We start from the raw sequence: 15,289 nt of genomic DNA, 5'->3' as shown, positions 1-15,289 counted from the left end.
AAATTCTCTAAAAATAGAGTTCTACGACACTGTAAAATCCGTTATAAAATAGTTGATTTCTGCTGTTTAAAGCAATTCTTGTTAACAATAAACAAAGAAGCGAGTTAAATAAGTTTGAAATTAAATAGATATATTTTAATTTGTACATTGGAAAAAAATGGAAAGTAACAATAAATATCTGGATTTTGGATTCAAAATTGTATATTTAACATACAAATTTAATTTTAAATCATAATATTAAATACAATGCATGACTTCATTTTAAATATTCATATTAATGTAAAAAAAAACATTAATTTTAAATCATAATATTAAATACAATGCATGACTTCATTTTAAATATTCATATTAATGTAAAAAAACATTAATTTTAAATCATTAAATACAATGCATGATTTCATTTTTAATATTAATATTAATGTAAAAAATATTAAATTATTCACAATGAAGTTTAATATGGTTTTACTTGAAATACAATTTTAGGATTTTAATATCAATTCCAAAGTCAAAATCAAATGAAATATATAAAATAACTAAAAGCCGCAATAAACAAAAACCATCATTTGATTTTAAACTTAATACGCCTTGTATTTAAATTTGTGACTTAATATTTACTTTAAATATTTAATTTAATATTTTAAATTCAATGGGTAGGTGTTAATTTTTACTATTCCATTTTGTAATCAGTGTGTATCTCATAGTTTACCAATTAAATCCGATACCAGTGAACTTGAAAACTAAAAGAAAATGTAATGACGACGGTGAATACTATTTTTCATCCTCCTTTATTATATTTTTATTCACTTTTTAAATGAAAGAAAGTCCGCTGACCACTTCATCGATTTGTTTCCATAAATCCGTTGTTTTGGTGGTCAAGAGAATATTTATTTGTGGCCCATAATGTTAAGGCGCCATATAAATATGATGCCCTGGCCATTAAGAGTCTGCCGAACATATTCGCAAACATTTGCACGCCACTCCTCAAGGAAAACACTTTTCAAATATCAGATTTAAGTGTATTTTTGATGCCATTTAAATTGCCGTTTATTGAATTCGCCCCAATTTGGGTTGGTTTTGTTTTTTTTTTTTCATTGGGAATCGGGTAATTTGCTGGATTTAGGGCTTGGGACCTTGCGCAGTATTTTATTTATTGTGGTTAAGCTCGACTCGAAATCAAAAGGGGAAATAATAATCGTAATTTGTTGTTTATGTGGTTTTACTCTCTTTACAGATTCGCATTTTATTCTTGTTTGACAATCAGTTTTTAGATACAATATAATTTTTAGCAGCAATTTTGCCGTTTTCTTTGCATTTCTATACGTAATATTGTGGGGGTTTTCTCATATTTGTAATATACTAGCCTGCTTTCTTTCGACACAAAAAAAAAATTCCGCTTACTTAACTTGTGGATTTCTATGCAATTTTTGTGTTTCCCTTCATCATTTGTATTTTGTTTTGCTAAATTAAATTACATTTTTACACAAGCTCTCTCGCACACATACACACACACACACACACTCATTCACACTCACAGTTTGAAAAAAAAAGGTTCTTAGTTAATAAATTTCTATTACATAATTATATTATTCATGTTTCAAGCATTGCTTTGGGCATCAGCCACTCTAAAAAAAAGGGTATTTCTATATATATATGTATACGAAGTACAAATAATTAATTCATTTACAACACTAATTTAGTCTCTCTCTGGGAACAATGTGTAATAAAAAAAAAATACATTACAAAATACATTTGAATAAATAAATCACTTAGGGAATATTCAAGCTCTGAACCGAAGATACATAGATGGTACAACTTATAGTGTGGGTATTGGGTTGTAGAAAATTGAGCAAAATATTCTAGGAACGCGAAACTAAGGGGGATATTGTTGAAAGGTTTCAGGACGTTCGGTTGGATCGTGATCCTTGCGTGGATTCCTCACGTGTTGTTGAACAGCAGGGACTCGATGCTGAAGGGATTGCTCCGTCGCATGCTGATGGGTGATGTCTGGTGGACCAGACTGGCCACCGCCGCCGCCGCCGAAGCGGAGGCACTGCCATGATGCAGGTGGTGCTGGTGGTGGTGGTTGTGCTGGTGCCCCGACCCTTGACCCTGGCCCACCAGTCCGTGATGCTGCTGGCTGCTCTGCAGGTTCAGTTGATGGAAGGCCTTGGCGGGAAAGAGCAGCGGCTTTGGCGAGTTCTCCCTGTCCCGCTCCTCGGACTCATTGCCATCCATGGGCTCCAGCTTGCCAAATATGGAGCCAACTCCACCTCCACCTCCACAGCCACCACCGCCGGCCGCCCCATTCGAGAGCATCGAGGGCGGGGCCACCGAACTGGGGCTGCCCAGGCTGCCGCCTCCGCCGATGAAGCTGCCCGCCCTCGAACTGTCGCCATCGCCGTCCAGTCCGCAATGGATCGATGAGTTCTGCTGGGAGGAGGCACATCCTCCTCCACCTCCTCCGCCGCCGCCGCCTCCGCCGCCTCCGCCTCCGCCAGCACCAAGTCGAACCGGACTGACGGCATCGCTGTCGCCCTCGTCGTCGCTATCCGTACCGCCCACCACGTCGATCTGGATGCCATCGTCCTCGAGATCCGAATCGGAGAAAGTGCCGTTCGCCTTGTGCTGTGATATGTACTCGGCCTTCAGGGCCTCCAGGTCCACGGTGATGCCCTTGGCCTGCAGTTTCCGGGCCTGCCGGTCGATCGCCTTGGCCAGTTTCTTTCGGCGACGGGCTCTGTAAGGTGGAATGGGAAGAAAAGTGCGACATGGGGTTTATTACAAACACATTACTTAATTACATTGCTTGAAAACAATTATTTTAAAAAGCGTAATTTATTACGAAATCAACAATTAAATATGACTTTGCTGTTTCTTAATTTTTATTTAGGTCTCCGCGTTATAGTATCGTTTTAATATTTCAGTTTTACGATTTCAATTTCATTAAAATCGGCCTTCTATAGCAAACAGCTCCCATGCCAACAAGCGGAATATATAAAAAAAAAAAAACAAAATTGAACTTATTTATTTAAAAAAAATTTGTTTTAAATAACTTGGAATTACGCTTTTAATGTTATCTTAATCGGAAAACAATCGATCGAATAATTGAACTAAAAATCGTCATTGCTTTAATGTTTTTAAGTATTCACGCATGATAATAGAAATTTAGATGTTTTAAAGAATATTTGATTTTGCCAATAGCTGCAGGCGTATATAAACTTCAGCTGGCCGTAGTTTGCTTCCTTTCTTGTTATTAAATCAATAAAAACATTTGATTTTTTTAATTTCAGACCGATCTATTCTTTGTTTAGAATTTTCTTATTTATTTTTATATTGTTACTATAAGTTATTAAAACGCTACTGTAAACCCACAAATACACGACCTTCAGAACATCTTAAAGTTTTTTTTTCTGAGTGCGGATTGTCTCAATTTTATTATTAAACTAAACTACTCAGAGACAAGACTAACAATGTTATCTTTTTTAATACATAACATTAAATCAAAAAGAGTTTACATAACGTCTATCAAATATTTTATTATACAAAATTACATAATCATACTAAATTCAGCTAAGAACAGTTTAAAATTGTACGACTTGTAAAATTGTAAAACCGTGTTGCCATTGAAAGCATAACTTCGTTATAAGTCAAGCAGTTAATAGTTTATAAGTATGCAATTTCGGAAATAAAGTTTGTAATATTTTTTAGCTGATCCATTCAATTGCCACTTAAGCGCGTTAAGATATCAAACTAATATTTTTATTACGGGATTATGGGTTTTAGATTTGCACTATTTGATAATTGTTTAATAAAATCTTTAAGTCTAACTGTTTAGTGGGCCACTTTGGCTGATTGGTGGTCACTTACCGCTCTTTGGCCTTGAGCTCGTTGGGCGGAATGGGCTCGCCGCTGCAGGTCTGCGGTTGGGCGTTGTGGGCGGGGCGGCCAGGACCCTTCTTCGTGTGCTCACGCTTACGCACCTTGGCACGTCGATTCTGGAACCATACCTATCTGGAACAAAGCGTATAATCTCAGCAAAGGTGCTCGCAAACGCAAAACGATAAATGGCACAGAGAAACACAACTGACTGATTTTGGCAAATTTAAAACGAAAAATTGTTTCCGATTTCATAAGCTATACTCATACTAAAAACAAGACAGTGAACCAGGATCTAACCTTTTTAGGTGCGTTGCAAGGCGAATTATCGAGAAATTCAGACACCCAAACTTAAACATTTTTTCTATTTGGAATCGAAGGTCCTAGTTACCAGCACTAATAACGCCATACATGGATTCCTCTTAGATTTAATAACCTAAAGTTAATCTCATGTATTAATAAAATTAATTACATTGTTTTGTAGATTTTTAAAGAATTATTTAAAAATTAGTATACAATGTTTGGCTATTGTATATTTAATCTAAAGTTATGCAGAAACAAAAAAATTAAAAAAAGATTTATAGGTTTTAATGGTTTTCAAATGTTTAAATTCAACTTGTACAGTTCTAAAATAATTTCACAGCTGTTGACTTTTATCCAATATTATACAAGTAAAAAAAAAATTGTTTTTTCAATTGATGTCTAATAGTAATTAAACAAAATTTCCACCTATAGAAACTACTATTCCTTCTCTGTGCAATGGTTGTGCCTTTTCCCAGTCGACTGAAACTAAACTCACCGCAACTCGCGACTCCTTGAGGTCCAGCCTCATGGCCAGGGCCTCCCGCATGAAAATGTCCGGATAGTGACTGGCGGAGAAGGCCCGCTCCAGCTCCTCCAGTTGCCAGGAGTTGAAGTTGGTGCGCGACCTGCGGCGCTTGGCCGCACTGCTGTCGTCGTCGCCGTCCCCGGGAAAACCTAGGGAAAACAAACGGAAAATGGGAAAATCTAAATGAAATTCGAAAAAACACAGAATAGAGTCATTAATATTAGCCCGTCGGTCAGGGGGTGTTGGCTTATTAAAACTAATTAGGGTGGTGCGAAAACCAAAAACCAAAAACTAACCCCCGAACCCCACACACACACACATGGGACCTTAAAATAAAAGACACAAAAAAAAGCCAAAACAAAACACAAACGCATAGAAACATGGGCGCAAAAGCAAAACACTTTGTTCCCGACACTAAAAACCCTATAATTAAGTGTTGGAAAATTATTTAAATTAACTGAGACACAGAGGCACACACAGAATGCATAAATATTCATAATCATATATTTCAATTACACCGCCAAAGGGGCCACAAACGAGTGTCCCCCCCTCTCTGAATGGTATAACTCATAACTCCCCCCTCCACCTTCCCCCATTTAATTCCCAGCCGCCGGCCCACAATAAAAACGAAACAATTTAATTACGTTTCTATGCCGCCCCGTCGCTCCTTCCGTTCCATTATGTATGTTCCTGCCCGATCCGATCCGATCCAAAACCATCCGATCCGTCCCAGGATGCATAGTTTTCTATATTTAGATTATACCCCCGAAAGGGGCGTGGCAAAAACACTCACATTCACAGAGAATGCATGCAAAAGGGGCCGCAATTTATCAAATTAACTCGGAACTGGCCAAAAGAGAAACAGCACAGAAGATTGAGAGATGGGAAAGGGACCCAAGGTGTTTGGGTATTAGATGTTGGCCACAAAAACTGAACGAAAACACAGTGCTGGACATTACGAAAGCAACAAAAATAAATATATCTAAAAATATAACAAATACATATTTATCAGAAGCAAATGGTATTACTTATTATTATTTTAAATAACCAGGAAACTATTTGAACTCATTAAATCATCATCGTTAATCAATTATCATTGAATCTTTCTCTAAGTCAGAATTCACAAGTAAACTTGTTTTGAAAACGTTTGCATTTTGTACTATTTTAGTAACAAGTTTTTAATTTAGTCATGTACCTATTTTAGAAACTACTCGAAAAGTTATTTTTACATACATTAATTTTAAAACTGCAAGGGTACATTCTTGTTTAAAAAAATATACTTTTACTAAAATATGTAGGAATTTAAGAATCAGCTTGATTCTACCAATGTTTTTATTTCAGCTTAAAAACCAAGTAGTTACATACGAATAACATTGGATATTTATTCACTTAACGCACTTGATTCACCTACTCAACGCATAACAATCGAAATAATCGATGCATGGGCATCGATGTGCACTAAATACACCCCTGGTACTGGGGATGCGTTACGACTTCTGCAATTACTCATTGGACTTTCTTTCGGGAAAATGAATGCGTACAATCAGGCATTTAGTGGCTCAACATTGTATTGCCGAGTGATGAACAGACACCATTCAAAGCGCCGCCACTCAGCTGACTTTGTAATCACATTAATTTCGGTTTTTAGACAGACACCGCCCCCTCCACCATCCACACTCCCCTCCCAACGCCCCCTTTGGCGGCCTTGCCACAATTGCGGACTACCAACATACGCACACCGCACACAGCACACATACCCGACATTAAAGCGCAATAACAAGAGGACGCCCCTAATGAATGGCTTGCATTCTGCTGTTAAGTGTACCTAATTATGCGTGCCGCACTGTAACGCTTCGGCTCTTGACTCTCTTGCCGTCCCTTTTGCGCCACGGAAACTCGTTTGTTTTAAGCGTTTTGGTGTGCGAAAGAGAGGTTAATAACTCAATAACAACGCCAAATACACAACAATAATAGAGACATTAAAGGCAAAGCGACAAACAGCGGACGAAACGCCAAGGAGCGAGCGAGATGGAGATGGAGATGGCCAGCACAAAGTGCATTCAAATGACTTAATAATAACAGGCCGAGTTTCCAGGGGCGGCGGACTTGGAGGGGTTGCATAAGGGGAAAGGGGGGTATGCGGTATGCATTTGGAGTGCCCGACAACTGGAACATAATTCATGTTTTTGGCTCTTGCGGCGGGTGGCTTGTGATTTGTGCCACCAAAACGAGATCGAGAGCGAGTGTGGGAGCAAATGCAAACGATAATTGAAATTTATTATGATTATTGCACGCCCGTCGTGTGCAGTTTGCAATGTGCAATGTGCAGCGCCGAATTGGCCAGACTGAAATTTGGCAACGTTGCATCGATAACGGCATATTCCCTTAAAAAACGAGAACAGCGATACGAGGAGTCGGGAACGAAACGAAATGGAACCCTAAACGGATACAAAAAAAAATTTCCAGAATATTTTTTTTTCCATATTTCACAAGATGTCTTCAAATTGCCTTATCCCAAGTAATATTAAATATTTGGTAAACTAAAGATTTATGTAGGGTCCAAAGCTAGAGGGAACAGAACGAAATGAAACCCGAAATTGGAATAGAAACAATAAAAAAGAAAGGAAATTTGACTAGATCAAGTACCTTTGTCTACATGACGTCCTTAAATCGCTTAAAACGAAAATTTAAATTTAAGGCATGAGATTTATCAAACAGACGGTGTCATAAAAAACCGGATTACATTAAACAAAATAATAATTATAATATCCCTTTGTAAACTATTGTGCATTAAAATATAGTAGACTGATTTTGATAAGCTTTTTAAAATATTCTTAAAACTTTATATGTTATATACAAATATTACTACTTAGATAGAATGAAAGATTTAAGTGTGTGCCATTATGTTAGACATTTCAGGACATTAGTTCTCGTGAGTAGAATCATATCAAATATATTTTATATTTAAAGCAGTGTTCGTTCTTTGAGAATTATGTTTATTAAAACCAGCGCAAATCGTGCATTTTAATTTGCAAACAAGAAAGTTTTAAAATCACAGTAGCCTTTTGAAAATAAAAACCATGAATAACGATTACTTTCGTCCCCTTAAATAAAGATATTTTTCGCAGCGAGTGGTAATCATTTTGGCTAAAATTAAAATACCCCCAAAAAGGGTATGAAAAGGCGGCGAAATCAGAGGGGACGACCGGAATTTGTGTGTATGTTGTTGCATGCCTCAGTCACATTCCGTGGCATGATATTTTCGTTTACAGCGCGCGTCAGCCAGGCAATATAACAGTTACCCAGACGCACACACCATATATACACACATCACTGGCCCATCAGGACACCCCCAACCTTTCGTCCTTCGCCCAGCTGCCCCTGCCCCGCCCCTCGATCCTTGCGGGTGAGCCACTTAAGTCATAAAAATTAAAGCGAAAATATAAAAAAAAGGTAAGACAGGAAAGAAAGGCGAAAAAGGGTGGAGAAGAGAACTTCTAAAAAAGTTTAGGGACGGGTCTTCCAAAGGGGTGTATTATGGCAGAGTTGTACGAGTGAGCAATTTGGAAGGGTATGTCTTGTTTCAGTCCTTAGAACTGCATTTTTCTTATAAAAGTTTAGGGATAGAAAAAATAAAAGGAACTTAAACCGTTTAGTTAAGAATAACATAAGACATTAACAACATAGATGCCCACTCATAGAGTTAAATCTGATTTCCCCAATTATATCATTGATTTTATCTTTCATCGAAGAACACACTTCTTAAAGCTAGTTCACATTAGTTCATCTCTATAGAAAGGCAAATCGGAATTGATTCTATTTATTGAGTGAACCATAGAAATATGACGACACTTAATAAATATCAAACTAGTGAAAATATTGATGTTATAAACAATAACCAGCCATTACAAAAAGGGCTCTATAATCATAATCAAGTAAATCGCCACATTCTCATTTCCACTAACAAAAACGAAAATCTTGGCCTAACGAAAAAAAACCCATTAAAAGGCGGAAATACTTAAAAGCCAACGGTATAACCATTTTTTGATAAGAAACATGAGACTGCGGCAAAATCTATTTTCGAGGAGCAAGAGCACGAAACGATTTATCATTCAGTCAGTCAGGTCGGTCAGTCAGGTTGGAATGGAACCTTCAGGCCATCATTCCGCCGTTCCATCAATGGGCCAACTTCCGTTTTGGGGGCGAAACGGAAGTGCTCTACAACTATGTGAACACCTCCCCGAACAACCCGCAATTGAAGTTTTGGGCTATACGGAATTCATTAGGACCAGAAAACAAGACAAGGAGAAAACAAAATGGCGGAACAACTGAAAACTGAAAATTGCATGATAAATGATTCCGATCGCCTTATGACAGTTTCTTCATTTCCGGCGTGAAATGAGCAACGGCAAGCAAACGTCATGATGACGATGATGACGTTCCACCACCATCAACATCACCATCAACATCACCATCACCATCACAAGCACCAGCACCACCCACACCCATCAAAATCCAGACTTTGGGTTGCATGTCAACTCTCTGCCGCAAAATGATTAATGAGCAACGAGTGCGATGGCAACCCTGGCTCTCCCACAAAAAACACCCACTCTTGTGTATTCACAATCTGCACAATCGCCAACCTAATCAAATTGAATCAAATTAATAATTACTTTTGAAGAAGGAAGTGCCCCTAAAAGTGGCTCTGCGTTGGCAGCAATTAATTAGGGCCCCGATCTGGGGACAGAACTCCAACTCCAACTCAAACTCAAACTCAAACTCAAACTGCGAGCCCAGCCAAGTGCAGTTAATTACAACAAGCGGGCTAACACGCCCCCTTGCTAACGCCCCGGCTTTGGATATATGCATTATGGCCATAATTACACCAACTAGCCATCATTTGTTAATGCTAATTGGTCAATGAGCCACGGCCGGGCCTGATCTCCAGTCTGGTTTCTGGTCTGGCCCCAGTTTCTACAATCCCCGTTCCCGTTCCCGTTCCCGTACCCGTAACCGTACCCACTTAATGGCCAACTGGGCGATCAGAGCAAATGGCGTCCCATCAATTTCGGGTCTAGTGATTGCTCGCCGGCAATTGTCCGGCCAAACAAATTGAAGGCAGAAAGAAAGTCGCGGTTACCGCAAACAAGATCAAGTTAGCTCATGAATGGGAAAGAGTCTTTCTTAGCTAACGATAGAGTTTCCCGGAATTATAACGATTACGGCATAGGATAGACAATTGTTTGATTACCCAACGAACAATACCATTTATGCTGTTCAAATGGATAAGGTCTTAATTGTAATATCTCATAGTTATAGCTTTTATTTATAAAAGACATTTGTAAATTTAAAAATTGTAATTTTTATTGTAAACATAACACTTGGCTAAGGCAAAATGGTCAAGTATGAACAGGCAACGAAAGTCATTGCACTAATAAATTCAATTTATCGCTGTAAATAGACGTTCTTTTGGGTTAGGAACGAAGCACACTCTACTCTAATTTGTTCCAACATTTTGAATAAAAAGCTTGGGCTTATTTCCTCAAAACATTTATTAAGGACAATAACAAATAGCTCAAACAAAAACACAATTAGTATTCCTAAGAAGGATAAATGTTTGTTACTTGATTCTTAGAAACCAATCGCAAGAAACCAATTAAGAAAGGAGAATCAAAGCACAAGATTGCCAAACAAATAACTAAGCTCGATTCACATTTCGAATATCGTCTGTTTTGTGTCTCAGTTTTAACACGGTTTTTGGGAGTTTATTTATTGTTTATGGTGCGTTCCCAATTTTGAGTCGTTTGCGACCTTTTCCGGGGGCGCACAGCAGGCGACAACCGCTGGCCGTTCGCATACCACTTTGTATGCTAAATACAAACCAACGAAATCAATCGAACTTTACATAATAATCGTTCGCTGATTAGCTAAATCAATAAATGTGTTTTGCAGGTAGCAAAAGTCAAGCACAACTGGCCCGGCTGATATAGAAGCTTCGGCTGGAGCAAAAACAGCGTGAATGACTGACAAACCGAAAGCATTTAGCAGGGCTAATTGAATGAATTAGCATATTGTCCGGGCATCGATAACGAGCAGGATGAGTTCTATGAGTTCTATGAGTTCTATGAGTTCTATGGCTTCTATAGCATTTATAGCACGCATTCAGATGGAAATAGAATTGCGATCTGATCCGATTCGATGCGATGCGATCTGACCAAATGGATCGATCAGGCGGCGCTGACCTCCACTCTCGATGGGGAGGCGCGTGTTCCGTGAGACTTGATAATTCATTAGCCGATCCGCGATCCCCGATCTCCGATCCCGCCTTTGGATTCCAATAAAGCTAATGTCTGGCGAAAGTTGGCGATGGAAATTGATTTCATGGGAAAGACTGAGGAATGCGAATTATGACGCGAATTCCAGGTTACCATGGACACGTGTCGGTGATTAGCTTTCGGATACGTCACCCCAGTATTCGGTATTACTTAATTGTATTAACAACGTTTTTCTGCTTCACCGAAATGGATGTATTTTGAAAGAGTTCGTTCACTGCCAAAACACTCTTTATACAAACTAAGCTTTCATTTACTTTTGAAAATCACATGAGTGGGAGGTTTCATTGAACGATTATTCAATCGTTAAAAGCTGTCTTTGTCTGGATTGCTTGATTGGTTCATTGAATTTGGTCAAATGTATAACTGGCTTATAACGCTATTTACCAAGCTTAACCTTTTATAAAAAAGAGGGATTACCTAAGAAACCTGCCCACTTTTTTCCTATTAGCTAAGATATTGTACAATTATAAAATTGTATTATTTTTTGTTTGTTAATCTGTACCTTTCAAACGCGTTACACTTATTTGATTAAAATTTGATTAAAAAATTAATAAATTAATTACAAGGATATGATCTAGTGTCTCGTTTGTGAAATTGGCAAAGTCTGATTAGTAGAAGCAAATTGAAGATGTATGTAACTTCTATTGAAATGTCTTTTAAAATATTTATTTTTACCTTTAAACATTTAATTTCTAATACTTGGCTCCCAAATAAATTATTCACTCGAATAAAGTAGTGCATTGGGGGTCTTTACACACACCTGCCATCAATGCAAAGAAAACTAATTTTTTTCTTCTGAGAATATAAAGTTGAAACTGTTTTTATTTGCGTTTATAACATTTATAATGAAATGAAAATTATATCGCTTGAAAATATCTGCTATAACAAAGCCGTATAGATTTTTATTGGGGTAAAATGTACTTGCATTTCGTGTTATTTGTTTGAGTTATTTTAGTTCTACTGTACTGGTTTTTGGTTTATTTTCAAAAATAACATTAAAATATCGTATATCAAATTGGTTATATATTACGTTTCAATATATTTGCAACAATGACATTTTTCCATATCCCTTCCTTAACTTTGTTTCTCTACCCAAAGTATAGTGGTTTATGTAAAAATTGTGTTTGTTTTTTTGCAGTTCGAGTTATGAAAATTCGACTGAATTTCCAAATGCTTCTTGGTCTTTTTGTGTGGACTATGGACTGTGGTCTGAGATCATCCCTTTAATCCAACACTTACCGCCATCCTCGTTGGATCCTTCGCTGGGCGGTCCCGCCGGCGGCAGGCTCTGCCGGTTGCCGATCATCAGTCGGTGCTGGATGGTGGCCACTGTGCTGGCCACCGCTGCCACCGCCGTCGTTTGGGCGGCACTCACGTTCCGCAGGGCCGCCGCACTCAGTCCCGTTAGATTGGCGAACGCATTGCTGGCATTTACCGCTGCCATTTGTGTGGCGGCCGCAGCGGCGGCGGCGGAATTTGGATGGCTGCCAGCGGCGGCGGCATCGAAACGGGGTCGCCCCAAAAAGGGTCCGTTGGGCCCAAAGACGCCGGGGACGCCGAACTGAAGGAAGGGACCCCAGGGCGGTACGCGGACGCCGCCGGGCGCCAGTTGGGCGGCGGCGGCATACAGCTGGAGGGCGGCCGTCGGATGGAGGCCCTCGGAGGGCATGCCGCAACCGGAAACGGATGCGGAAGCAGAGCTGGCGCCCCCTAGCAGATGCTGGCTGGAACTCCGATGGGCGGCGGTATGGTTGTTGCTGCTCCCTCTGGAATCTTCCGCCTCCTTGGGACTGTGATTGTTGTTGCTATTTCGGCTGCTGGTCGTCGAGTTGTTGTTGGTCAAGAACTTTTTGCTATCGCCTTCGGAGGTCTCCAAAACCATTATGGTCTGTAGTTTAGGCCATCAAATAGGTCTAGTTATGCACAATTTGATGGGTCGTTGGGGTGTTTGAAGGTGGGGGGTGGGGGGCGTAACTTAATTATTGTACACTCGCGTAGGACTTGAAAAAAAAAAAAGATGGTGTTATTTTTGTTATGTCGCAGAGCCGTCGGCCGGCGTTCACCAAACAACGCGTCTTTATACACTGACACTGATTAAATAAAACTGCACTTGGGCCCAAGTTCGGTTTGGTTTTGTCAGCCTTTCGAGCGTTTATCAGCTTTTTTGCTTTCGGCTTTGCTTTTGCGGGAGCGCGAGTGGGCAAGTGAGCGAGAGCGACAGCGAGAGACGCGCGCTCGCAATGAAAATTCAATTTGAAGTGAGCAGCGCAATCGACGCAGCCAAAGAGGAAACCCAGGAAGGCGCGCTGCGTCGCCGGGGAGCGAGAGAGATGCACGTACATTTGCTTGGGGTGCGAGCGAGAGGCAGCCAGCGGGTAGATTGTTGCCATGTTTTGTGCGAGCGAGTGCATGGGCGTGCGAGCGAGAGGGAAATTCATCAGCGGCAGCAACAACCACTTAATTTTATATGTGCCGTTTCAATTTTGATCAACTGCTGTCGCTCTCTCTGCTCTCTCCCTCTCCCGCTTGCCGGCTCTCCCTCGCTCAGCCCCTCTCCGTGCTCACCTTGCGTGGCCATTTTGCCGCCAGAGCGAGACAACCGTACGCCACTCGGAGCGGGCTTTCATTGGCCCGCTGGAAAATAGGGGGAAATCTCAGCGACTGCGCTGCCGAAGTCGCTGCCGCTTTTAAGGCGCTGCGTCGCCATTGCCAAAAACGACTTGAAGAATTTTCAATTTTCTTCAACTGTATGCGACGGAGTTTTCCAGGGCGGAGTTATGCGGCATTTTTTCAATTTGCCGCACATCAAATTATTATGCTGCCTCTGCCGGCGTCGATGCCGCAGTTCGGCCGCTGCTCTGCCGGCAGCTGGAAAATTGCGAGCTTTGCCATAACCATAAATGGCCATTTTCCTTGCGACAAATAGAAAATGAAAATTCGTTAACAATTAATTAGCCGAAAGGGAGAGGCTGCTTAGCCTAAAAGCGATTGCCAGGCGTTTTCTAAGCAATTTGTTAACACTTTGCTGTACATGACGTTTTCTCGAAAAAAACAAATCAAATAGATTTTAAGCTCCAGACATTTTAAGAAATTTTCATTTATACATATATCAACATTATTTTTAAATGAAAATCGAATTGAATTTTAACTAAAAAATAATGAATATTTTCATTATTGGAAACGATGTAATCATTTATACTAAAGCACTTTTATTTGTTATAGACAATTTGCTATTGCTAAAATTGGAAATCCCATCTAGAAAAATTGTTTAACTTAATATTAAAATTTGACATGACGTTTCATTTAATTTAGATATCATCGAATTTAAATATTTTATTATGATTTTGAAGTGCTGTGTTATATTTTGTATTTATTATGTCGGACTAACGTTTAACCGTACTTTTTGTGTTTTATTAACGTTATCAATTAATTACATCTATTTTATTATTTTTAGCAACTTCAGCAACACGTACGCTGTCCATTTTCCTTTAATTTGTTGACATAAACGCCTCGTTCCCGCTTTTCGAGTCCAAAAAGCATCTCCCTGTTTTTTGGGGCTGCTGCTGCGCATGAATCATTCATTTTCATTTTATCGAGCGCCAGCAGAGCAGTGCCACTTAACCCATTTGCTCTCCTTAACCCCCAAACGCCCGAACCACTCCGGCCTGGCAATCAATGACATTGTACGGAAAAACCCCCTCGAAGAGTATCCCTCGATGTTCCGACATCCCCCTAAAGCCGCCCCCTCATCTGTCAGATGTTTTGTTGGCAGGTTACTTAATTGCTCGCCTCTCGCTCTTCTGCCGCCCACTTCCCTATTCGTGCACTGGAAGAAATTTCATAGGCTACTAAAGTAACCATATAAAATATAGATGAAAATTTGGTTATTTTATATTTCAAAGAATGGGGTTAAAAAGAGTAATAAGGGTGTTATTATTTCTAAAATAAAAATGTCTGGCACCAAAATAATGTGTTTTAGAAAAAATAATGTGTTCTAGAAATGGTTTGACAATCGTTAGTATTGTCGAAATTTTTTTTTTTGGTATTTGAATTTGTAAACAAATTTGAACAAATTTGTAAATAAATCATGTTATACCAGTCAACGTTTACTGAAAACACCTTTTTGTATCTGAACAGTTCTTGTTAAACAATAAATTCTGCTCAACTGGACATTATTACTGAATTTTAAACATTTGTTGGTAATCTATACTGGGATTTTCTCAGCGTGCATCCCTTTACTTTTCGCTCT

General features: G+C 39.4%; 1 protein-coding gene across 2 annotated transcripts; it reads right to left on the bottom strand.

Annotated features, from left to right (window-relative positions):
• Window positions 1–1,036: 1,036 nt before the first annotated feature.
• LOC128260539 (homeobox protein unc-4) lies at window positions 1,037–13,280 on the bottom strand. 2 transcript variants are annotated; one of them, XM_052993622.1, is made up of 4 exons: window positions 12,280–13,280; window positions 4,676–4,854; window positions 3,868–4,007; window positions 1,037–2,737 (listed from the first exon to the last, which is right to left on the bottom strand). In XM_052993622.1, exons 1-4 carry the CDS (start codon window positions 12,920–12,922, stop codon window positions 1,936–1,938), a joined length of 1,764 nt encoding a protein of 587 aa, XP_052849582.1. In that variant the 5' UTR covers window positions 12,923–13,280; the 3' UTR covers window positions 1,037–1,935. The 2 variants fall into 2 exon arrangements, 1 of the variants encoding a protein (XP_052849582.1); XR_008268145.1 differs by having other exon boundaries at window positions 2,597–2,737; window positions 3,868–4,011.
• Between the last annotated feature and the right edge of the window lie 2,009 nt (window positions 13,281–15,289).

The sequence above is a fragment of the Drosophila gunungcola genome, assembly GCF_025200985.1.
Source record: "Drosophila gunungcola strain Sukarami chromosome X unlocalized genomic scaffold, Dgunungcola_SK_2 000032F, whole genome shotgun sequence".
Lineage (NCBI taxonomy): Eukaryota > Metazoa > Arthropoda > Insecta > Diptera > Drosophilidae > Drosophila > Drosophila gunungcola.
This window is presented reverse-complemented; position numbering and strand designations above follow the sequence as displayed.

Bases quoted from the DNA above. Each gene is read 5' to 3' on its own strand.
- LOC128260539 (XM_052993622.1), bottom strand. From the start codon at position 12,922: ATGGTTTTGGAGACCTCCGAAGGCGATAGCAAAAAGTTCTTGACCAAC. The intron at 4,855-12,279 runs GTAAGTGTTGGA...TGTTTTCCCTAG, and splicing joins AGGATCCAACGAGGATGGCG to GTTTTCCCGGGGACGGCGAC. The intron at 4,008-4,675 runs GTGAGTTTAGTT...TGTTCCAGATAG, and splicing joins TCAAGGAGTCGCGAGTTGCG to GTATGGTTCCAGAATCGACG.